At 37.0% G+C, this 25,667-nt stretch overlaps 2 protein-coding genes across 7 annotated transcripts in view; both read left to right on the top strand.

Moving 5' to 3' along the window:
* Positions 1–12,150, top strand: part of ANO5 (anoctamin 5) — a 315,349-nt gene extending 303,199 nt beyond the window's left edge. Inside the window, exon 24 of the transcript XR_009962490.1 lies at positions 12,109–12,150. The gene's annotated coding sequence lies outside the window, so the exon portion shown is untranslated. The remainder of the gene's footprint in view (positions 1–12,108) is intronic.
* The window catches only part of GAS2 (growth arrest specific 2), a 90,224-nt gene that overhangs the window by 49,464 nt on the left and 15,093 nt on the right, over positions 1–25,667 (top strand). For all 6 annotated transcript variants that reach the window (XM_062607254.1, XM_062607253.1, XM_062607255.1 and 3 more), the window contains exons 6-7: positions 418–562; positions 2,770–2,877. In XM_062607254.1, the coding sequence (XP_062463238.1) occupies positions 418–562; positions 2,770–2,877 (253 nt within the window). The remainder of the gene's footprint in view (positions 1–417; positions 563–2,769; positions 2,878–25,667) is intronic.

The raw sequence follows: 25,667 nt of genomic DNA, 5'->3' as shown, positions 1-25,667 counted from the left end.
TAACACGAAATAGAAGTTGTCAAGTAAGTTGAAAGGATGTTGGTTGTCAAGGAAGGGGAAAAAAATAGGCAACTGTAATTAATTTATTGAAATCTAATGTTCTACATGGGATAGCAGTTTTTGAAGCCTGATATTGCTCATTCACCAACGTATGTGTTGCCAGACAGAGAAGTTGTAAAAACCCTGTATTTCCTGTAAATTTGATCAACTGAGAGCTTCCATCTAAATTTAGTTTTTGTATTCATTTGGAATGATGGCATTAATGTTTGATATATTTAATACATGTTTAGTAACAGACATAGGGTTTTATCACTGCACAGTAGTGCAATGCAGAAGGTATAAATTCTTTCCACCATTTTGTATTACATGTTTTAAAACTTCCTAAGGACTACTAATATGTTTGCATGTTTCCAAAAGGTTTGGGGTGGAGCCTCCTGGATTAATAAAGCTGGAAAAAGAGATTGAACAAGAGGAAACACTTTCAGCCCCGCTTCCATCTCCTTCACCGTCACCAACAAAGTCTCCAGGGAAAAAGAGCACAGGGAAACTGTTGGATGATGCTGTAAGTTGTGGGAGGAAGTTTCCTCCTCTCTGACCCATTCTGGTATGCACTTACTTCTGAAGCACACAGCAGCTCAAATTTAGCCTTGCTTTGTGCTGAAGGTCAAGCTCCCTTCTTATTAATCTTTTTTCTGTTCACTTCTTATTCAACTCCCACTTGGTGTTTTGTCTGAGAAAGGACTGAATCAGGACTAGATTTGGTCTACACTGACTTGTACAGAATGTTAACCAACAGTTCTAAGTTATCTCAGCCAAATGTTGATGCTGCTGTCCTGTATGTTCCTTGGGTGGCAAAACAAGAAGCTTTTTTTTTTTCCCCTCATTGCTAGAAAGAAACTACCTTACTTGGAATTTCATTAAGCTCTTTGCACTATGCAGTTTTCATTTCTCTGTTGCAAACCCTAGAGGAGTTCCTTTGAAACAGCTGGAATCAGATGAAAAGGACACTCTTTGAGACCAGGAAGAGGTTAAATTTGAAAAGTACAAATATATTCTGTAGAAAGAAGCAGTTACTATAGTAACCACTATATTACAAGGGCCGCCTGGGAGTTACAAAGCATTTCTTGAAAAATCCATGTGCCACTTTGTTGCTACAAAAAGCAGATGGAATATCATGTTGGTTCATTTTATTGAAATACTTTTTATTATTTGATGCAAATAAGTATTATTTTCAGATTTTTATATTTTGTATTTCTTCCTTAACTTTGCAGAAGGACTCATGTTTCAGCAGAATTGAGAGAGAGCAGCTACATGTAGATACAGTTACCACGCTCCTTTTAGGAACAGAACAGAGAATATGAAGGTTGTCTCCAACCACCTCATTTAATTTAGAAAGCAGTAGGGATAGAAACAGAATGGAATTCATCCAGCTAGATTCCCGACCTGCACTGCCCCAGACATTCACACCATAAAATAGCAGCAGTGCTCATGTAGTCCAGACGCAAAATAGAATAGGATATGGTTCTGCCCTCTGCTTCCTTATTTGATTTCTAAATTCCACTCTAAATTCTGTGTTCTTTGAGATAGTCAGGTATTGGAAGCCTCAATAGCAGAATCAGCGGTAAAGGTCTCATTATGCTCTGTTTTACACCAGTATAAATCTGTTTGCTTTTATTCTCCACAGGCCCAAGATGGCTCTATTTTGCTTACACAGTTCAAAACAACTTGGAACCTCTTAGATCTGGTTGCTCTGGGTTTTTACTTGCTTAGATGACCCCTGGTCGACCCAGCTATCAAGGCATAGTTCACACTATCCATTTTCAGCTTCAAATTTTAAGAGTGTTTCCAGAGGTGATAAATGTTGAAAAATATGTTGTAAGGAATGGGGAAGCTACAGCTTCTCTGGGGGACCTGTGCCAGGTCAGCATTCATCCAAGAGAACTGCAGTATATGAAAATGCTGCACTTGTTATTACTGCTCCTATGCAGTTCTGCAATTTAATGTTAAATTGGATTTTCTCAGCCAGATCTGTTCTTTTGGCATTCATGCCTCTGCTGCTTTCAGGATCACTGAAGAGTACAAAATATGCTTTTACTAAACATCAGTGCCTTTGGTCAAGCTGAAAAAGCAGCCCATGTTGTTGGCAATGATGGAGTAGAGTAGTCTTGAGGCACCTTTAAATTACCCTTGGTAGCCCTAATGTCCTAAGGTGGAGGTCATCAAAGGGTAGCTAGCAGTGCTGGGGAGCATCTTGGCGTGGATTTGTAGTTGTCATTGTTTTCTCCATATATCTTTGTTTTTAAGGTGTTAACGCGCTATTTGAAAGTGCAAGTGGATGTATCTGGCAGGACCTTTTGTTGATAAGCCATATGCTTCTGTATTTATTTATAAGGGGAAACATACTGTTATGACATTTTAATTTTGCTTGTCAGCTATACTGGCACTTAGACAGCCGAGCCACTTGACCATAAAATAATGAGAGCTAATCTACAAAACCTTGATGCTGAACTCAAATTAGCAAACTTGACTTAAATTGTGCAAATTTTATGTTGAACTATATAACAGTTGTCTCTGTTTCACCTCCTTACAGCTGGAAAAATATTATTGATACTGGAAGCACCATGGTCTGGGATTACAGAAATATTAAGAAAAACTAAGAAAATACTAATGCAGACATAGTGATATCATGTTATGGCAAATGTCATGTTGAATGTTTTGCTACATGTGCTGCTTTAAACAGTTTCTATTAGTAACATCTGTGTGTTTTAGGTTAAACACATTTCTGAAGATCCACCTTGTAAATGCCCTACGAAGTTCTGTGTGGAGCGTCTTTCACAAGGAAGATACAGAGTTGGAGAGAAGATCCTCTTTATTAGGGTAAAGGTTTTTTTGGTTGGTTGGTTGGTTCTGGGTTTTTTTGTTTGGTTGTTTTTTTTTTGTAGTGAATTGCTAGTATCTGCTACCTTCCACTTGGCAAATGATGGCATTGATCGACAGGACAAAATATTTTCATATTAACAAAGACTGACTCATTTTTATGATGCTGTCATATATTAAATACGCTACAGTGGGTTAACTGCTCCAAGGAATTACTAACATGTAATAGATCCTTCTAACTTTAGGTCATTGAATTTGCTCTTTGATCGATGGCAGCCAAAAGTCTTCACAAATGGAGATGATGACTTCCTCTCAGTTTGCCTTGAAAGAATATTCACTGCCTTAAAGCAGCCTTTTTCCCACTTGGTTTTGACTAATACTATTTGACAGGTCAGGAAACAGATCAAAGACTTCATGATCATTGAATTGCCAAGTCACGATGAAGACATATTGCTAAAGTAGGGTGAGAAAACATTAGTATTGTAGTACTTCATTTGATTAACAGGCATCTCCAAACCCAGGGTTGTATTTCAGGTTTCAGATGTAGTATATAAACTCCCATAGAACAAAGTTAACGATTAATATAAATATTTGCTAGCATTAGTATCCGGCTGAATTTAGCCCAAATATATTATTCAAACAACTTCAAACGTCTTTATTTTCTCTATATATGCTCATGGTTATAATAATGAAAATATGCTAATCGTATTATTCCTGTAATAATAGGTTAAGACCCTGGTTCATGCTATGCTTTCCAGTTTCCTTTACACATGTACTGTCCTTGACTAATGACTTGAAAAAACAATAGCACTTGCTCTCAAAGAACTGTTGCCCCTATTTTGCTAAAGGCAAAATGTGACCTGATAAAACTGAGGATTTAGCACTTGTGAGAACAAAAGAAGTCAGAGGGAATATTTTCCATTGATAAAAATCAAATTCCTAGTTCAGCAAAACACCAGAGTGCTGCTTCTGTAATAAACTTATGCTTAACTTCACAGAAGTCAAATTTAGATAAGGATGTAGGTATCCTTATCATGTGTATTAAGTTGAAAAGGTGTTTAACTATTGTGCTGAATGGGGATTGAGAACTCCCAATTAATTTGGTAATAGCTCAGACAGAAGAAATACAGGATTTGTTACAGAGAGTTTGTGATTTACCATGCTAGTATGAAGGATTAATAGCTTTTTGCTTTCATAGCAGTGATATTTTTTAAGTTCTGCGGTATTTTTAGGTACAAACTTCAAATGACTTTGAAGAAGGTAATGATCATGAACCTAAAATCCTGGTAATCTGGCATAGTTCAAGACTTATATTTTCTTCAATTTGATTGTAATTTTAAATAACAATATGAAAGTATTTTTAATCTTCTTCTAGTTTTAAGAAACTTAAGTTTTTTTTTTCTGCCAGAAGGGTGAGTGTCAGATTCCCTTTTTCTGGCTTCTTTATTGTGCAGTGTAGTCCAAGTCAGATTTCATTCCAAGTTTGCAAACATAACACCCTTTTCATATTGCGCTACTGCATTCCAAGTTGAATTGTGCCAAAAAATACCAGTAATATAGATTAGACATTAAACTGCAGGATTAGAGTTCATTCCTACTAAATTGATATCAATGGAAACTTAACATGAATTTTAGTGGGAGCAAGTCAATATTCCTGGGTTTTAAAAGTCAGTTGTTTTTTGCTTTTGCTTGGTTTCATCCTCAGTTTGGAACTCTTCACTGGATCACAGTAAGTTTTTACTCTTCATTCTCTGTGGTTTTTCTGTGTACATAAGTAGATTTATTAGCCTTTCTTTGGAATCCCTTGGACACTTGTAAGAAAATACATTTGAGGTGTGTAGCTGGCTTTTGATTTTGTTGACATTTGGCACCTCATTTGATGCCACCAAGTTAGTTCCTCCTACACTGTATGTTGTCTATACAGTGTGAAACAACCAGAAAGCATAGAATCACAGACTGGTTTGGAAGGGACCTTAAAGCTCACCCAGTTCCAGCCCCCTGCCATTGGCAGGGACACCTTCCACTAGACCAGGTTGCTCCAGACCCCTTCCAACCTGGATTTGAAATATACCATTTGTTAATAACCCAACATGCCCCAGTTGAATTGGGATCAAAAGTTTTATTAAGTTGGCTTAGTATACCCATTACAATCACTATGAGCTTGATCTAGTAACCTATATCAGGGTGAAAATCTTTTTAGTTTCATTGATGCTACAAGTAGACCATATGATGAAGCATTCCAAGACCTAAGTTTAAAGTGGAGTTAACACCTATTAATTGCTGGTTATGATTTTTTCATAAATAATAATAAGAGCCATAACAAATTTGTTTATTAAGAATACCCATTAATAAGAAAGTGTCAGAGTCCCTCCTTTTGTTAATTTATATCTGTATATGAAACAATTTTGTATATGAAACATATATCTCTATATGAAACATATATATATATGGAACAGCAAAGTAAAACAAACTTCAGACCATAACTTCATGCAAAAAAATACCAAAACCCAAAAAACACACATGCAAAAATTTACACGTGTCAATGTAAAATAATTTCAAGGAAAAAAGAAGTTTGGACTATGTAGCAAAATACAGGGGGACAGTCCTTCAAAATTAAAATTACTTGCATAAAGAATTATGTTTTTTGAAGAACATAAAAATGGAAAAGGTTTACATTTGAGATGAAAATAAACCATGGCAATCCATAAAGTAATGGAAACAATGAAGAGACATGAAAACACTAAGAAAATAAAGTCTGCTGATAAAAATGTGTGTCACAAAAGTAGGTTTCTTACACAGGAAGTAGTTCCATAATACCTAAACTGAACATGCTTCCTCCCATAGTGTTGTGGTGGCTTAGATGCTGAAATTTTGTTTTCAATAAAAATTTATTTGCTTGTGAATGCTTTTTCTTTCCGGACATATAGGAATGAGAGAGTCTTACGCAAAAATTGTAGAAGATGTGTTTTACAATGATGGATAATATTAATAACTTGCAGTAAATGAAATGACTAGCTTATTTAAATTGAAACCTTGGGTTAGAATAAGTCAATTATTTGCCTGTTCCCTCTTAGATCATGCCCTTATGCCATGAAGTGATTTAGGGAACATAAGCCTCAATCTTTCAAAGTAGAACTGAATTAATAAGCCTATTTTAATGAGTAAAGAATAACAAGTCATGAAAACTTACACTGCACAAATGCATGTTTTATAATGTGGAAAAAAAGAGTCCCAGAGTTTCAAGTATTTCTTGCAGAAGGCAGTAAAGGACCTGTTTAGATTAATAGAGATTTTCATAGTAAGAAATGTCAGGCATTAAAAAGACAGGTAACTTTTTTTTAATAATTTAAGTGAAAATATACTTACCAAGCTATCTTGTCTTTACTATGTTGTAAATACATAAAGATGTACACTTCCCACAAGCTAGCAAGTTTCTCTCAGAAAGACCTGTTCTATTGGTCCAAACCCATAATAACTTTGAAATCATTGGGTTCTGCACAATGGAAAAATAATTTGTTGTGCAAGTAGATTCAGATTAGATAATATAATGGGTCCTGTCTTGAAAGCCTGTCATTTTTCCTATAATTTGTAGGTATTCTATGCCTTGCAGACTAGATGACAAGCATGTGTTTGTTGCTATACTTTTTGACTTTGTACTTTTAATCATTAGTATCACTTAGCATTAGTTTGCTGCAGTAATAATAAAATGTTTTTATTAATACTTACATTCTTTAAATCCCAGGAAATTCAAGGCATTATTTGCTTCCTATGCCACCTATGTAGAACCTTTATTTTGGGATTTGCTATCAAACTGTGTGTGTAATCCATATGTGTACTTATATAAAATCATTCTGCAGACAGGCTGATGCATGTTATTGCCTCTTCCTGCTGCAAAAATGTGCTTGTGTATAAATATGGAAGCACGTTTTATTCCAAAACATCCAGGTAGGGACGATATACCATCTATGAACTGGAAATAAGGGAAAATGGAAAGCAGATAGATTCTACAGTTTTCAAGATTCAAATATCACTGGCTTTTGCTTGGTGTGCTTCTGCCTTTCAATTTTACTTCAGCATCATTTACCTGGTTTTTATCATCCCCCTATTCCAAGTATTTTAACAGTCATTCTGCATTTCCCATGCCCATTCACATCTAGTCTATAAAAGTTTACCCTTTTAGCACAGACATTCCTTCCCTAGACATTTACCCATGTCAGGTAACTTTCAGGGATGTTTAAAATATCAAAACCATAAGGAGTTTTAATTGAATTAACTCCAAGGGAGATGTAGCGGGATTTCTGGGAATCATCTTGTAAATGAATTCTGAAAATACATCTTGGGCCTTAGGACAGGGACAGTCATTGGCCTCTTCTTTGTCTCCTCATGCTTTTTAGAGAAACATACTAATTCTTAACTGTAGACTGCAAAAGACGCAGGGAAAGGCACGTCTAAAGTCCAGCCCTAATTTATCTCCTGGATGCAAGGTGTGTTTTGGAGACCTTCTAGCAGTGGGTGGCTGGACACATTTTTACTACGTGCCAGTTCCTCTCCAGCTGCTTTGTGCTTACAGAGTAGTTGGCACATTTCAGTCTGTCTTGTGCTAGTGAAGGTGGAATTCTTCTCAACTCTCTCAGGTTTTAGTTTTTGTTTAAAAAACCTCAAACATCCTTAAAGAGCCAGTAAAACGCAGTCCCTAAGAAAAGCTCTTGGGCAAACAGTGATACTGAGCATGTCAGTGGGGTGACTGGAGCAGTCTTGCCTGTATGACAGAAAGCTTGTCTTCTTGACTGTGCCCTTAATCTCTTGAGTTACGTTGGGCAAACCCCTGCCCTCCCCAAATTAAGTTACAGCTCATTTGTTCTCCTAGTTACAATTTCTCTCCTGCTTCCCCTTTATTAGGTTTTTTTTTTTTCATTTTTTTTCCCTTTTTTTCCTTTATTTTTCCCCCTTCCTGCCTTGAGCCTTTCTTACCCAGGCAGATAAGCCTGTGGACATCTTTCTGTTTACTTTGTTGTTGATGGTGCTGTGTTTGCCCTGGGCACAAGAGCAGCTACAGTTGCACTACCTGGTTCCATGAGGACTTGATATTAGTTAGGTGATTGACAGACCTTCATTGAGGGTTAGCCAATCCCCTTAAGTACATGAAATTCATTATATTTTTTCCCCCTCTTGATATAATTTCCTATATTTTTTGACATGCTTCTTTTGTGTGGCCCTTCATGTTAATTTAGTGTCTGATGTGTTTGGAAGTTCAGAAGCCAATTGTGAGCAAAATGCTTTGAAAGGATTCATTATAAAGTTATTGACAAACCAGCTGTGTGTCATCAAATTCTTGGCTGCTAATTTAATGGAAATGTGTTGGAGTTACTCATTTTTACTTTCATCCAAATGGTGTTCCTGTTAGTCTTGGTTGAAAATGTTTTGACAGAACATATTTCCAATGCAACACTGATTCAGTGGAACTGACAGGCTGTGCAGTAGATACGCAGTTCTTCCTCACTAGCTTAAACCTGTTCACCTCAGCAACCTCCTTCTGTGGACAATTAAATGTGGGGTCTTTAATTCTCAGTCTCTGCCTCTATGCAGTATTGCACGTTGAGAAATCCTCTTGGATGTCTGAAAAATCTTTAGCAGATTGCATTGTGCTTTTCTAAGATGTAACGCATCCTTAAGGAGTGTAGTGTTTTTGTTCTTGAAATGACTAATACATCTGCAGTAATTTCCTGCCAAGGTATTTATAATTTAGACTTCTAGAGTTAAAGTTATAACAACTGTATTTAATGGAAAGAGAAATCTCCCTTAGGAGGTGGCTCAGAACAGGAGGTCAGGGTAAAGTATTCTGAAACTGTGCAACATCTTTAAAAACACCACCTCAGAATTCATCTGAGTTCCTTAGCAATGCACTTCAGGGGTAGGAAGCCTTTGGTGTGCTGTTAATGCAGCCTGTATCTGCAAGAGCTGAAGGTGGCAAAGTGAGACCTCCCTGGGTAACAGCATTTCCTCTCTGGCAGTAATGTGCCAGCATGTAAAATCACCTTGCATGGTAGTATCAGCAGTTTGCTGTGTGTTAACTCATTATGCAAAACATTTCTCAATACTTAAGAGGTAAATAAAGGTGAGAAACAAAGCTAGATAAATAGGTTATGTATTATAGATCTCATTATTTCAGCCTTTTTTTTTTCCTGCAACCTCTCCTCCCCATCTCCCCCCTCTTTTATTTTTCCCTGCTCCACTGACTAGTTTTATATGAAAGGTACTGTATCAGCACCTGCATATCCAAGAGCACAGAGAGACCGCTAATCCCTCCACCATTAGTCTACAGGTAAGATTTGGCAAATGAAAAAGCTTTTATAGTTTATTGTCAAGAACCACAGATTGGGTCCCCTTACTGAAAACTTAAATAGGGGAAAGTCCTTTTTGTTTGGTTATTTTCTTGTGTTGTGATTCTGTTTAGTAGATTAATAATTTTGTAGGAATCCATAGAATACTTCCTAGACATTAGAATGTTTTACTGTAACAATGAGACAAAAGTTCATGTTTGCGGTTTGGCTCTAGTAAACCTGATGCATTAGAACTGGAGATGCAGCTATTTGTGGTGTTGCTCTTGAAAAAGGATAGCACCAAGCTTTTCACTTCCTTGTTTAAAATTCTTCCTTGCTGAGGTAAAAAGGTCTTGTATGACTGCAATGTGAATAATATTTAATACAGTCAAGATAAGCATGTGTCTTTAATGGGACAATGTTGCGTATTTTACAGGGTGAATTAGTTACTCTTTTCTGTAGCTTTAGATAAATAGTATACAGTGCTATTAAAAAAAAAAACTGGTTCTTTGTTGTGGTACGCTTCTTGCACAGTATACTTTTACACTATAAACATAACTCATGCTACCCTCTAGAGAAATGACAATAAATAAAAGTTTTTGTGCTGTTCGTCAGAGGTGCTTGTTGAGTGTTTAGGATTCAGCCATAAATGTACATTGATGATATTTTTCATGGTTCTTTAGTTTTAGGGTAATATTCTTAAAGAACTTGCAGCTTACATGGGAATTTCCAACTGGGCTTTATACATTGATTCAGGAATGACGGTTCTACATAGAACTGAACTGGCTGTGATGTAACAAAAATGGTATGTAGGCCTTTTAAATGTTTAATACAGTGTGGTTTGGCTTTTCCATTCCTGAAATAACAAGAAAATGTGAAGGTGCGTTTTAAAAGTGTTTTATTTTTTGTCATTCTCTTACCAATGTGAAATAATGGGTTTTCCTCCTGTTACATCAAGTTATACTTCGCATTTGTGTTGTTCACTAAAAACTATCTATCTACTGTATTCTATTCTGAAGCTCAATCGCACCTCTGTGGCAACATGCAAGATGCCTGTAAAGTACTTTTTATCATAAGTAAAGGCAGCCGGATTTTCTCTTGTTTATTGATGAGTTTGTCCTTTGTGTTGCCTTCTAATTCTAACCAGTAGAAAAGTAGTAAATACTCCATATCCAAATCTTCTTTCTCATGTTGAAATATAGGATATTTTATTTTTATGAGTATTCATGATTTGCATTCTAATGAATTTATCAACCAGTCTGCTCCATTAGGGTTTTCTTCCCAAGCAGAAATTGAGATGCCCACTCTTACTAAAGAGTCAAGGGAAGTTAAGCTTTTACTTTGGTGTTTGTTTTTTTTTCTCTTTATGAATATTGTTATAAAGAATCTGAAGTCTGCATTCATCCCACCTAGGATTGATGCCTACAAGGGTGTGTTAGTATACAGGAACAAGCAATTCCTCTCTATTATGTTAAATGGGTTGTTAACCAATTTACAGAACTATGAGGCATTTTAGATTATTTATTTCTTGGATCAAAAATACAAAAAATAAACTGTCAGTTTGAGGTATTCTTTGTTCTGAATTATGGGAGGGGGTTACATTTATTTCTTAAGGCTCTAGCTTGAGATATTCTATTCAAGCTTGAAAAGAAAATTCACACGTATCTGTGTGAGTCAACAGGAATTTATTTTTCTTTCAAAAACCAGAAGAGTATTTATCAAGAATGAATTCTCATGGTAGGGAATGAATAAAACAATGAGACATTTATCCATAACAGTTGAATTATTGATTTATCTTTCTAGGAGCCAAAGATTAAGAAACAGTCATGATACGTTCAGTGTGTTTATCTTATATGTGCAATAGCATAGAAATAATATTTTTAGGATATTGAGCAATGCTTTTTAAGTGCAGATTTTTAAATCTAGGAATCTAAATTTTTAGCTGCAGTGAGTGGCTGTGTGGTTCTGAATTACTGGCTGGGCTTACACCATGATGTAGAACTACAATGTAATGAAATTTTCCTTTGAAGTTTAATTTTCTGTTAATAATTTAGCACAGTATTAATAGTTATTTTTACTTTGTATTTTAAATTTAATTTGCTACTTTTAATTTATCATTCCATTTGGTTGGTAAATGTTCTTGTGTACAGTAAGAGAAAATTGAGGAAAGAGGGAAAGAGGTTTTAAGGTTATGTGCACTCAAATTTGATTGCATATTTTATTCTCATGTAGTGGCAGCTTGCCTGTTCAAATTGTTTGTGCCAAACATTTATGCAACTTAGTTTGTGACCAAAATATATGAACAGGCCAAAATACAGGTTTTACTAGTTCTTCACTAGTCAAGCCCTAGACTAGAGTGTGTCAGTTACTGTTTCTGTGTGACCCCTTATGTCACAAATGGAAACAGCTGCAGCAAATGACTCCTTTGGTTCCCTTGGGACAAAAAAACTACTTTCCTGGTTCATCCAGCAACAGAAAATTGTCAGTGTTCAACCAAGGTCAATTTGTGAGCCTGACTTTATTTTATTTCTTAGCATTAGTAGTAGCACTTTTTGAGGCCAAGTCTGCTTATATGCTTTGTGCATCAAATAATGAATTTTCATGGATGTTTTCTGTGTAATTTTACTCCTTTAGCAATGGAACATTAGAAAGGTTATAACTACCACCTTTTTGCCTTGATAAGAAAGATAAAAACTATAGCATTCATCACATGAATGCTATAGAGTAAGTGCCAACTTAGAGACAAATGTAAGTTGGTAGAAAAACACCGAAGTTCATGGTAGTCCACAAAAGCCAAGGGATAAAATTTTTAGCTTCTCCAAATGTGAAATTTAGAGATAAAACTGGATATGACATTCTCTTAAAATATATACCCAATGCCATTTTATTTTTTTCATATAATCACAGAAAGGTTTGGGTTGGAAGGGACCTTAAAGTTCATCCAGTTCCAACACCCTGCCATGGGCAAGGACACCTTTGCACTAGACCAGGTTGCTCCAAGCTCTGTCCAGCCTGGCCTTGAGCACTGACAAGAATGGGGCAGCCACAGCTTCTCTGGGCAACCTGTACCAGTGCCTCACCACCCTCACAGGGAAGGATTTCTTCCTGAGATCACCTCTCAGTCTCCCCTCTGTCAGGTTAAAGCCATTCCCCCTTGTCCTGTCCCTACATACCCTTGTCCAAAACCCCTCTCCAGTTTTCTTGGAGCCCCTTCAGGCACTGGAAGCTGCTCTAAGGTCTCCCTGGAGCCTTCCCTTCTCCAGGCTGAACAGGTCCAGCTCTCTTAGCCTGGTTCCAGAGCAGAGCTGCTCCAGCTCTCGCAGCATCTCCATGGCCTCTTGTGAAGTCACTCGAGCAGTTTCACATCCTTCTTACTCTAAAAGCAACGTTGTTTTCTTTGTATAAGTCCTGAAGTGATTTTTTGTGGTTGTCTTGTGGCAATGAACCATTTCCTGAGGGAAAGCTGTATACAAAACCAAATTCTCCCATATATGTTGATTTTAAAAATGGTGAATGAACAAATTTATAAAGCTCTTATAAGACTTTTCTTTTTTTTTACCTCTGCTTTTTATGCAGATCTCATAGAAGCTTAATACATGTAAAACTGATTTAACTTTTAAAATAATGTGCATGTTTTAATGGAAGTTTAGGAGCATCTCTTCACCTTTTTTTTTTTTGCTGTTTTTGAAACTCGGATTTAAACAAGAAGAATCTGTTGCTGTACGGAAGTATTCAATACAGCAAACACTTTGTTTGGTAAAGATGAGTAAATTCTAGTGATCCTAGACTTAACTAGTTATGTGAAGGGTATTTTCCAAAAAAATAGTGACTGAACACCAACATGGATTGTTCTACAAGTCATTAATCAGCATCAGCTCATTCAGGCTTCTTGGCTTCTTTGTGGTGTACTATTATGCTTTGTCTTCAACTCACCAGAAATGGGTTCAACTTAAGGTTTAAAAAGAAACTCGGAAAAAAAAATCCCCAAACCCACCGTACCAGATGATAAAAATTGTATTGTTTTATCAAGTCAGTATTTCAGTCATGTCACCAGATGCCAAAATGCTGTAGTTGTTATAAACACTCTGTTTACATGCTGAAATTGGACCCGATTAGATAATTTTAGGTTTTGCACTCAATGATATGCCTTTGACCTACCCAACTAGATACAAACATAACTACGTTTTTAAAAAATCAAAAGAGAGCCAGAAACATTGCCCTAAGTATGCTATTAACTGTTAATTATTAGGTCATGATTGTTTTTTTGTAAATAATGCTGAAATAACATCAAGTAATTTGTTTGCATCAAGATCTTTTAAACTCTCACAATACAGCCTAGGGAAAAAGAGCAGCTTGATTTACTAACTAAGGCCCTTAACAGTCTGCCTTTTCTCATATCATCTTAAATATATGACCATCTTAACTTCACGTGAACATTATTGTATTCAAGAGTAATTATTTATTCATAAGGAGACATTGTTTATTCAGGAACTACATAGCCATTATAAATTCCTCTCACTTAAAGGAAGATTTAGAAATCTCAAAGACTTTCTAAATATAAAGGAAGTAGTTTTGTTCGCCAGCCTGTGAGTTTTACATGTTAGACTGCCTATGTTTCATGTGAAGGAACTGGTTTCTACTTCATCTGCGTTCTGCCCCAGCAGCCCCCAGTCTGAAAGCTTTCCTTTCCCTGAATTTTTAACGTTTCTTTTGAATGACATAGAGGTATAATACTTGATCTTTACACATCTAAATTCCAGCCTTGCTCCCAGGCACAATCTGGATGGCTTCCGTTAGACCACAGCCTTGTGCTTATTGCTCTGGTGTGGCAGGGAGGCCCAAAGACATGACATGTGGCTAGGGGCTTTTCGCTTAGCATCTGACAGAGTTCCTGGTCCCCTTCTACTAGCATAATTTTAAATGGACAATATTTACAAATCACTTAAGATGAACCAGCTAACTCACAAAAATGAGAGCGTCTCTTATTTATTTCTCTTGTTTTTAAAACTGAAACAAGTATTTTTTAACTCTTTGATACCATTTTGTTCTGACACATTGCTTTCCATGAAGACATTTGAGCTCAACTGATTTGGTTAAAGTTTATCGCTTCAGGTTCCGAAATATCTCCTTGTTTCTTCAAGAAAACACATTCCAAAAAAAGTTTAAAATGTAGTAGCTACTCTTTTTACAGCTCAGATTTCTCCTTCAGTGTTGGACCTGGGAAACATTTTGTCACTAGCTAGCCTGTTACGCAACCAGTTAAACCAATATAACTCAGTTTCAAACACTGTAGTTAACCATAATATTTGAATGTTGTTTTGAAAAGTGAACTGAATTCTTTTAACTATATGATAGGATTTTAAAATTTCTGCCATAAATTGTTTCCTAAATTTATCTAATATAATTTCCGAAGTTTATCTTGCTGTCGCTTTTTATTACCTGATCATCAGAACAATGATCTGTGTTGTTTCATTTCTTTTACTGCCTTTGGTGTATCAAGCAAGACTACTTTATTTCTTTTAAACAATAAAGAAAAGCAGCCAGTATTTCTGTGGAACTTCACTGACATGCTCAGAATCCCAATTCATAATGCTTCTGACTGTATTACCATTTTAAACCATCTCCCAGAATTACTGAATATTTGATATTCTGTTTCTGGTCTTTGCTTTGGGTCCTGTTCTCCAGGCATTTCCATCATAGGATCCCAGACTGGTTTGGACTGGAAGAGACCCTAAAGCTCATCCAGTTCCAACCTCCTGCCATGGGCAGGGACACCTCCTACTACACCAGGTTTCTCAAAGCCCCATTCAGCCTGGCCGTGGACTGCTGTTGTTTTAAATCCTAGGAAGGAGGTAAACAGTCATGAAGAGTAGCACTTGGATGAAGCTGACCCTTTGTATGGTTGCACAAGCAACTGAAAGGAATCACTTTGTTCCCTGAATAGTCAAAAATCAGGTGAAGAATAAGCTGGCCAGAGTCCACAACAGTCTTTGTTTATTGCTATTTCCTTGTTATTCAGGTTAGTGAGCACTTTCCAACACATTAAGGTGGATGTTGCCGAGATCCCAAAGTGTTGTTATGTAAGGACCAGCAGGCATGTAAACTGAAATGAGAAGAAAGGAATAACATATTTAAGTTTTACAACTTCAACATAGATCAGTAAAACTTGGTATGGAAAGCATGGAAAAAGTGAGCATACAGAAAATTCTTACATGGGGGAAAAAGTAAAATCCAGCATAAATCCATCAGGATTATCACTATTCCTGGTCCTGTACTCTGCTAGATGCCTGAGATTTATCAAGGAAGTAGGGAAGGTAATATGCATTGGGAATGTTTTAGTTAGGCAAAGGTAATGATAAAGTGAACAAAAGCAACTTTTTTTCCTCCGTTTGTTAGTGTAACGTTTTCAAACTGTTTTGTTTAGCTCCTTCACGTGGGTTTTTTGGTTTTGTTTTGTTTTGTTTTTTTCTGCTCTGGGAAAAAAGTGTCATTGTGGAAGCCAAAACCAGATATTCCTCATTGCCAAACTCATGTCTGTGGATTTTTCGAACCAAGCATTGATTAGACTGTCTTTAATTGCTTAATCTGATTTTGCTTTACAGGGAAAAGCATAGCAAAAATTCAGAAGTGCAACACACTGACTTTGGGCTGCCTAAATGTTGCTGGCTGGTAGGGCAGCCTATTAAATGCCAACAGGTTATAATTTCCACTTGTAAATAAGTTCAGCTTCCCTCCTTTGGCATGATTGGAGCAGTCCATTTTTGATGTTTCACCCAATATATTTCCAGTCTGTTTTCTGTTCAAATGCACACGAAAAAAAAATGTACTGAAACCCAATGGGATCTGTGAGTCGGAGGTAAAATTAGCACCTAAAAGTAAACTCCAAGCCAGTTTACAGCCTAAGCTAAAAAAAAACACAAACTGCCACACCTGTTGATGTCAGGGCATAGTTACTACTATGACTTCTTCTCTGTATGCATTTAAAACACAGGCATCTGTGGGGGGCTGGAGCACCTCCTGTATGAAGACAGGCTGAGAAAGTTTGGGCTGTTCAGCCTGGAGAAGAGAAGGATGCGTGGAGACCTCATAGCAGCCTTCCAGTATCTGAAGGGGGCCTATAGGGATGCTGGGGAGGGACTGTTCATTAGGGACTGTAGTGATAGGACAAGGGGTAATGGGTTAAAACTTAAACGGGAAGTTTAGATTAGTTATAAGGGAGAAGTTTGTTACTGTGAGGGTGGTGAGGCACTGGCACAGGGTGCCCAGGGAAGTTGTGAATGCTCCACCCCTGACAGTGTTCAAAGCCAGGTTGGACAGAGCCTTGGGTGATATGGTTTAGTGTGAGGTGTCCCTGCCTATGGCAGGGGGGTTGGAACTAGATGATCTTAAGGTCCTTTCCAACCCAAATCATTTTATCATTCTATCTATTACAAAGAACATAAGGATAATTCTGGCTGGTCAAAAAAACTTTCTTTACAAAAAGCATGTCTTTTAAACAGCAATATTCTGTTGTGTCTAAGGTGTAGAACCAGAGTGGCATTCAGAGATCTGTGTTAAAGCTTCTAATTAGAATCGCATAAATCAGGGAGAATGACAGGCTGGTGGTTCAGTTAAACCAACTTTTCAGAAATGACTCTGCAGCTTGTGCTCAATTTGTGGTTCACATTACTGAGCCACTTCCCTGTGATTTACAGAGAGGCAAGAGGGAGAAAGAGTCATGTGGTGTTTCATAAGGGTACAAAGAACTCTGTTTCTGTTTCCTTACCTTTTCCCCTCCCCAGTCTCTTAAAGTATATGCGTTACCAAGCCAAAGAATGATATCATGGCACTTTCATGCTGAAAGCATACATTGTTCTCAAGTCTCCCTCCTTCTCTTTAGTCTGCTTTGGTAGAGTGGTAGCATTTTTTTGGTTTAAATTAAATATGGTGTTTGCAAAAGATGCGATAGAAAGTCCTACGTAAAACAACTCGGAGCATAAGCCCTAATTTTGAAGGAGCCAATGCAGGCCTGGTCTGTTTGTATTTCATTATCTTACAAATTCAGGTGTAATGTAGCTAATTCGCTTAGGGTTACTCTTTTGCAGGCCTAATTTTCCAGCTAAGGACAAGTAATAGTAAACAGTGTGTATAAAATGTGTCTGTTTTGAATTTCCTTAATCAGGATTATACCTTAAGTGTTCAGTCTTGACCTAGCCCTGCTTCCCTTGCAAGAAATGCAAAAAGCCCCCAAAATCTCCATGGAGTTAGAGTTGATTCTTGGTGCTTCAGCAAATTCTAGCAGTACAAAAAAAGCTAGTAAGGATAAAGTAAGCTTCCAGTGGGTCAGGGGTACCTGAGTATGTTTAGAAAAATAGGCGAAAGACCTTTCCTCAAATGTGCTAAACATCCAGATCCCTTCTTTCAGCTAATGAAAAGCATTGCAAAATGTCTTTACCATAATGACTAGGCTTGTGACACTACTTTTTGAACTCTCCTGTCTTTACTGTGGCTTCAGTTTTGTCCAGCAAGCTGGCCTGAGGGTTATGCCAGATGAGATGCCTTCAAGCTCAAAGGTTGATACTGTGTAATACGGTGTCTGTGGTATGAAAGCTTTGCTGTAGGAAACTTGGAGATCAAGTATTTGATCCTGATCTGGCAATGTATCTATTTCTGTATAAAAAGTTGGTTCTGTGGAACCAAGAGTCTGGCTGTATTTGTAAAGAGTCCAGTTCAAAAATAAGACAGTAGTGTTGATGAAAGATCATGTTAATGTGAAAACAGGAATAATGACATTTTTACACTGTCATCTTCACAAGAGGAATTCATTCATGTTTCTTAGCTATTAAAAATTCATCATACTTGCTTAGGAGAGATTGTGAGCAGAAAGAAAAAAAAAAGGAATTTCTCAGAGCTGGTGCTTAACATTAGTAGTACTAGTCTAAGGGGAAGATCTCTGTAGCTTTGTCTGTGTCTAGAGCTACTGCTTTGGGGTTACCCCCAACCAGGTAAGAAGTCAGACCTAAGTCTTATCCTAACAATTAGTTTCCACTTTCAGTATTAACATAATAACAAAACCTGGTTTAAACATAAAGTCTTTTTAGAATGAAAGCTAAAACTAGGTGAATAGCTTCTCTTGTCTGAAGAAGCTTTCTTTTACAGCACATGATTCTTTGGCTTTAGTCATTATGCAGAACTGAAAAAAAAGTTATGAAAATATTTTGTGAACCAGCTGACCTACCAACTAAATACATATGTTTGCATTTAGGAACTCTTGTCTGCTTTATTCATGGTGTTACCTGGCTACAGCGGGTTTGAATTGTATCGGGGAGTGTTACACACCTACAGGTGGGTGTGTAAAAACATACACGTGCCACACTGTGACCAGTGAAACCATAGTCTTCTAAAATTTATAGGATGTCCACTCAAAATACATCAAAGTGGAGGTAGGATCAAAGCTATCCTATCAAAGGATAGCTTGATTTGCTCAACAGTGACTGCAGTTCAGACCAAAGGACAAAGCAGATGCTGATCTGGAATTGCATATCAGACTACAGCTTCACTTACCACGGGCACACTTCTGTGTACTCCCAGGTATAATACCCATTAGCTGGGTGGTTCTGTGTTGCCATTCTGTGCTGTACTTTGGTGGAAGCAAGGTCTGTAGGGCCAGTTGTGAACTTTGTACAATTTAGGATAAAAAGATAAGTCAGTTCAAATCAAGAAATACTCTCCAGCTTGACATTCACCAGTCCTCCACCAATGTTTATCACTGACTTGTAGTTATTCCCTCAACCTCTCAAGGTTAGATATATTCCTTCTGAGAAATAGCTCTTAATCTATCCTAAGGGCAGGCTTTGTGACCTAACTGCTCCACAGAATACCTGTGGCTTCAAGCAAGTTCAGGCTAGCTGACCTTCTGCTTCTACTCATAAGCTGGTCGCTTGAATGCAAGGACTGTTCCGAGTGTAGCTCCTGCTCTTGCTGTTGTCTGACCTTGCCATATCCCCACCTTGCAGAGCAATCTATGCAGTGGCACAGTTTGGTTTTTAGTATTTTCTCTCTTTCACTTCAATATGCCTTTTAAAATATTTTACATTATTCAAGGACAGTGGCATTCAATCTGCCTTTCTTGCAGTTTTGGGGTACGTATTATCTGGGTGGGTGAATTAAAAGGGAGAACTGTGCTCTTTAAATACTGCAAATCTGAGAAGGGCATGCTGATTAAATCTTCTTTGTTTTGGCCCTGAATTGGAAATATGTTTGTCTATATGGTACTTTCTGATCTAGTCAGACTGTTTTGCAGAACGTGCACACTATAGTGAAAAGAATCAATTAAAACAGCACGTGGTGAGAGACACTATGAAGACAAAGATCAGTGCACAAGGATTCATTAGGAATTAATCTCTCCAGTGGCAGCTGGGGAAGCTGATTTGTCAAACAGTACCCTGGAGTGAGACCTGATTTTTGTTCATAAGGTACAAGCCATCATGATCTGCTTTCAAGGAGATATGGCTTAGTAACTTGTCATGCAATAGATTTCTTTTCAGGACTCTGAGCATGAAGACTTTGACATTTAGCACCTCATATGGAAAGATGCACTCATACATTTTCACTGTTTAATAAGTTACATTCATACAATTTCAATATGCAATTTCAAGAAGTTAAGAACTGTCATGCTTTGTGTTTAGAATAGAATAGAATATTATATTTAATAATAACTTATTTCACTGCAGGTGGACTACGGGATCATAATAAGGCTTTAGGGATTTAACAGACCTATAGATTCAACCAAGATTTTTTGGAACTGCAGCAGCAGTTCCTTCTAGTCAGTTCTGACTATGTTTAGATAATGAAGTAGATGTAATTTTGGACTTATGGGGTTTCTTGAATGTCCAGTTGAGTATGCAGCTAGAGCTGTTGTGTCTTGTCTTCTGTGGAAACCTGAAACAGGAGATATAAGATTAAAAAAAAGTCTTACTTTCTCATGGATTAAGTTGTGACTAGGGTGCATCATACGTATGTAGAACATTGTGTGTTCTATCCTACAGTTCAGATGTGGCAGCAATGAGTGAGAGAGAATACTTGAAAAGGAATTTTAGCCAGGAATTTTGAGCCAAGAATGCTTCCATAGCATTCCAAAGCTTTTTCAGGCTTTACTGGAACATTACCTGATTGCCTTAATAAATGGCAAGTCGTCCTGTAAATGTCATTAAATTCTTGATTGGAGCATTATCAAAGGAAAATCAGGAAAATCTATTATGCTGACAGTAAGCAAAAAGCATTTCTCTGAAGGAAGTGAGATCTAAGGATGAAGTACTGAAGTATAAAACCATCCTTGCATGCTTGATCTTTCCATATTTGATTTGTTAAAAAGAAGTTCTTTCTTTTGTTAGATTTCTTTTTAAAGGAGTTTTCCATAGTTCCTGCTATTGAAATCACAGTTAAAAACATACAAGCAGTAGCAGTACTGTTTCTGTCCCTATCTATCTCCTGCAGTGTAGGACTACATGGTATAAAATTTATTTGTGCTTCCAAGTAAGTGAAACTTGCTTTGCATACTTTAAGGGAACAGAGCCACATAAAGTCTTGCTGCACATGAACTAGCACTGAGAAAACACCTTTGCCAGAAGAGCTGGTTCTAAATCAGAAACAAGTTTACATATTAAAAGAAAAGGATATAAACTCCAGGCTACTCTGTTACAGTAATCAGTGCCTTTTTGGCAACTAGCACATTTTCCCATTCCAAGATCTTTGCCAGAACCTAAAAAGATCTTTCTTTTGGTATTTGTGGAAAGATATAAAACTGATGAGTGCAAAGAGAGCCAACATACTAGAATATATACAACAGGGGATTTCCATGTGACTAAATCTAAGTGCCGTCAGGTTACAGCTGGCAGCTATCAAAACTAAACTAAATTACTAACACTAACTTTAAATAATTCATTCCTGTGTCAGGAGACTTATCAGAGTCCTAAAATTATTAAATATACCAAAGAAAAACAGCACATGAGAAATCTGTGCACTGTTTAATTCTGACTGCTTCTGTCCTTGACTCCATTGGTTTTTCATCTTCACTTCAAAACCAAGGAAGTGTTTTTTGTTGGTAGCAGTCTCAGCTCTTAAATGGATTTCAGGGCTTGGCCACTGGTCAGCCAGTCACAAGTGTCATAAAAGTACAGTACAGTAAACTGTCCTGGAACACATTCCAAAGATAAACTTGGAATTCTGCAGAACAAAAGTGATAGTATTACCAGGATTTTTCCTGGATCTGTCCCACGGAAAAGTGAGGATTAGGCACAAAGTTAATATCAGATGTGCTAACAAAGTGTAGAGCTGAGGGGAACAAAAGCATCAGTATTTTCTCTTTTATCGCCCAAATTTACCAAACTGGTAAATCTTGGCAGTTTCATGTCCATGTAAAATGCATTGTCCTGTGTCAACAGTTAAAAAATCAACATCATCTCATGTAGCGCATGAAATCAGATGAAACTGAAATCAGATGAAACTGATTTCAGCTGTGTTTCACTTTGGGCTAGACTATTTAAAAGAAAACAAAAATCCAAACTTGGATGATTCATCCATGTACAGGTTAGAATGTAAGAAAGATTTCTTAATTTTCCTGAGAACTGAAATCACTGTAACTTGTATGTCCAGTTATGGTCAGTATTATGGAGTAATAGCATAAGACTATATATGGGGTACTGGTAACAAAGTCCAAAAATGGGTGAAAATACGGTGACAAAGGAGTTATGTGTGAAATGGTCAACTTCAGCATGCAAAATTCATGCATTTTGTAAGCTGAAAGGCAGATCCTTCATTTCCTTATGGCACTCATTTCAGAGTGAACCCATTTTAGGTTCAGATACATTGAAAATTCGATTCAAGATGGTAAGTCTGTGCTAACGTGATCCCCAAAAGAAAGGAAAAAGGTGGAGCAAGAGAAGTTGGTAATAGTGAAATACTGCACAGCCATGTCATCATATGTTAATTGTGCTCATGCTACCCTCATCAGTGCAATTAAATCGCTTGATTTTCATTTGAATGCCTGTTTTTTAGAAGCTGGGAGAGTGACTACATGTGGACCTCCTGCTTTCACATTGTGTCAGGAATAAATTTTGTCCACTTAACCTGCTAGTTAAATTTCTCCAACCATTTGTGCTCATCTCCATTTACACTTGGTATGTAATTTCCAATATATTTACACTCTGATCAAATTTGTCTCAAAGATTCCTATGCATGCTGCAGTCACTTGAACTATGGCAGATTTGAATTTAGGTAATATGATACAGACTGTACTTGACTACATTGGGCTCTACAGCCAAATATGTATATGGATCTATAGTTAAGACTAATGATTGCAGTCTCAGATAAATAATTTCTGGTCTGAAATATCTTAATCTTATGCAAAGTTATTGATTCTATTCAGGTCGTTTTCACAGTTTAACACATTAGTATAACTTTGGTTTGTTACTTACAATGTTGCTTTCATACATTTGCAGTGACATAATTTCATTCCACCGTTGTAACATCATACCCCATCGACTCACACTGACATCATTTTAAAAACTTAGAGAAGATGCTTTGTCCTATTTGAAGGAAATTAAGCCTAAGTATAAATATTAGTGAAATCACGCTACCCTCAGTCTCCCCTCATTACACCAGTGTAAATTAGAGGACATTTTAATGAAACCCATAGAATTAAAGTTTATTTCAGGCCTGTTAATTTAAAAGAATAATCTCTAGTCTTATTTCAAGTAAGATCTGATCTGTCTCTAGATACCTTCAAAATGTAATTTTCTTGGTTATGCATGTAGCTCTGCTGATTTAAAAACCAGGGGATGGAGGCAGGAGGCAGTTTCCAAATCTCTGCCTCTTACTTTGGGACATCTGTGACTGTTTTCATAATTTTGGTGTTACCCTGAACTGCTCATATGTAAGACTGTGGAAAACAGATCTTGGGACCTTTGTGCTCTGTGTCTATTAGATCTTACCTAAAAGCATATGGACTAAGGCTTCCAGCAAAACTAAGTATCACAAAACAGAAGGAATATGAAGTACTTTAGAGGAAGCCAACCAGTATCATGGGCTATATGCGCTTTGCACAAGTATCTTGGAGAATCTTGAACAATTCTTGTGAATAGAATCAATCTGTGATGGTTGCAGGAATGTTTATCTGAATTTTGCCAGCTCACTCATATTTTTATTATAAGCCTTTTATCTCTGTTAAAAAATAACCAAAAGATAATTTTCCCATAAAAGCTATAGCTGTGGCATCTGCAGTCATAGGTCAAGGTAAGCAGTTATACTGCAGGTTAGATCTGGCATTGTGTGTACTTCTTGGGACCTTAAGTTTCTTGGGACCTTAGGTTTTGCAGATAATGTTTCTTTCCTTATTGTGTTCCTTAATTCCAATTTACATCAAACTAAAAATTGTTTCTATTTAGACAGTACCACATATGTAAAGACAGATTGAGCTGGAATTTGTCAGTGAGAACACAGTGCTGCTAAAAGAGATAGGGATCAGGGTTTTTTGTGAATTGACATTGCAGTGAGGCCACAGGACAATTACAGTGGAGAGACTTGCTGCATTCAGGACTAAGATGGAAAGAGTGTGTGAAAGAGAGTGTAATAAAATATACAAAGGATGCATTTTCCAAAGACAACTGCTGTACCAGTAAAAAAGCCCAGATAAAGCTGGAATTAATCAAATATGTATGATTATATAATATACTCATGTTCAGTATAGTTAAATATTGTTAAATATCATTTGTTAACTATTGTTTATCCAATAGATGACAGATTAAATGGAGGAGATACAGGTATATGCATATCATGACCTTTAATCTTAAATGTTGGTCGGCTCATGTTTTTTACCTTACCATGCTCTGCCTACAAGGTTTATGAATGTAGGAGGGCATTTTTTTAAAGAGGAAAAGGATACCTGGTTGAATTGGGGCTGTAGAGGTGGAACTGTATAAATATGAAAAAGAAAGAAAAAAAGTATTTTTCTCTTCGTAACTGTTCTGTCCATTATTTGTCCTTCTGTCTACGTACCTATCTGTCTACATACCTATCTCCTACCCCAGGTGAGGCAGGAGCAGCGGAGTTCCCTACTGCTTCTGATAAGTAGTGAGGGTGTCAGGTGCTTAATGCAATGTGGTGCTCTCCTGCAACTCACCAAGGGAAGGAGGCTGGAGTAATGGAAACATTCCTACTGCAGAGAGCATGAGTGGGAGGCGATAGGATTACAGGTCCTGCTGCACCACACCATGGGGGGAAGCAAACTGGAGGCCAAGCCTTTGTGGTCCAGAACTTTTTGGAAGAGAGTCAGACTAGAAGATCTCTTTCAGTATATTGGGAATTAATTTACATCTCTATGGAGTTAGATGATGCTACTTACATTTTTGGGCAAATTAACCAAGTTACTTCTAGGATGTGAGTTAGCAGCATGCCTATTACTACACAATATGTGCAGTCTTTCACTTTAAGGTAAATGTTAAGCAATAGTCCCTACTGGACCAGTACTAAAATTATATTGTACCTATTTAAGAAATATTGTGGCCTCAGAATACCAGTAAGGTAGGAAACTGAGGCGAGGAGAGTTTTCTGTTTTCTCCTCCTTGCATTTTGAAGTACTGTATTGCCATGATGCACTTGCAAAGAGAAGGGTTTCACTCTTCTCTGTTCATGTACTGTTTCTTTGTGCTTCCATTCTTTGTGAGGTTTTAATTTTCTGTTGCTTATAATGCAGAGAACAAAAGCTTGCAAGCTGTGGAGAGTGCAGAAAAAAAAAACCCAAACCCAAACCATCCTGTAAAGGAAAGATGGAGGAAAAATAGATGGATTAAATTATTTGAATGTAGTGCATGCTTAAACATGATAAATGTACCTTAGTAGTGTTTATTAATTTCTGTTGCTATTAGAAGAGCTCTCCTAAGCAGTATCTTCAATGTAATCACATTTTAATGAGTCGTTTTCATAAAAAGTAGTATAAAGGAATAACAGACCGTATTGTAACATATATTTGATGACAAGACTAAACAATAGCATGTAATCTTTTGAATTAGTCAGAGTAAAGGCCCAATGAATTTCTTTACATGTCTATTCTAGGATCACTAAGCAACCAAGGACAAATAGCTTTCTGTCTGTCTGGTATATTGTATTGCTTGTAAAAGCTTTTTAAAAGAACATTAGTTCTTTGGCATAGGAATAAATGGATTGTAAGCATATTACAGCACCTCTTGAACAATTTCTGGGGTTTGGCACGTGATCTCCCTGGGCTTCCCCAGTTTTAAATGCCTCACTTGAATTATGCTTTGTAGCTATTATCGTTGTGGTGCATTGTGTTGGTGGTGTTCTTTTGTGTCTATTTGTAGATTTTTTTTCATTTAGTATTTTTAATAGGCTGCAGTTGCAGTGAGATGGGGCTTAGTGAATGTGGCAATTGGGTGCTATAGTTGCTGCATCTTCAGATACATGTAGGCGATTTGA

This window comes from Pezoporus occidentalis, unplaced genomic scaffold (genome assembly GCF_034315485.1).
Source record: "Pezoporus occidentalis ecotype Australia unplaced genomic scaffold, CSIRO_AGI_Poc_V1 ctg121, whole genome shotgun sequence".
NCBI classification, from domain to species: Eukaryota; Metazoa; Chordata; class Aves; order Psittaciformes; family Psittacidae; genus Pezoporus; species Pezoporus occidentalis.
This window is presented reverse-complemented; position numbering and strand designations above follow the sequence as displayed.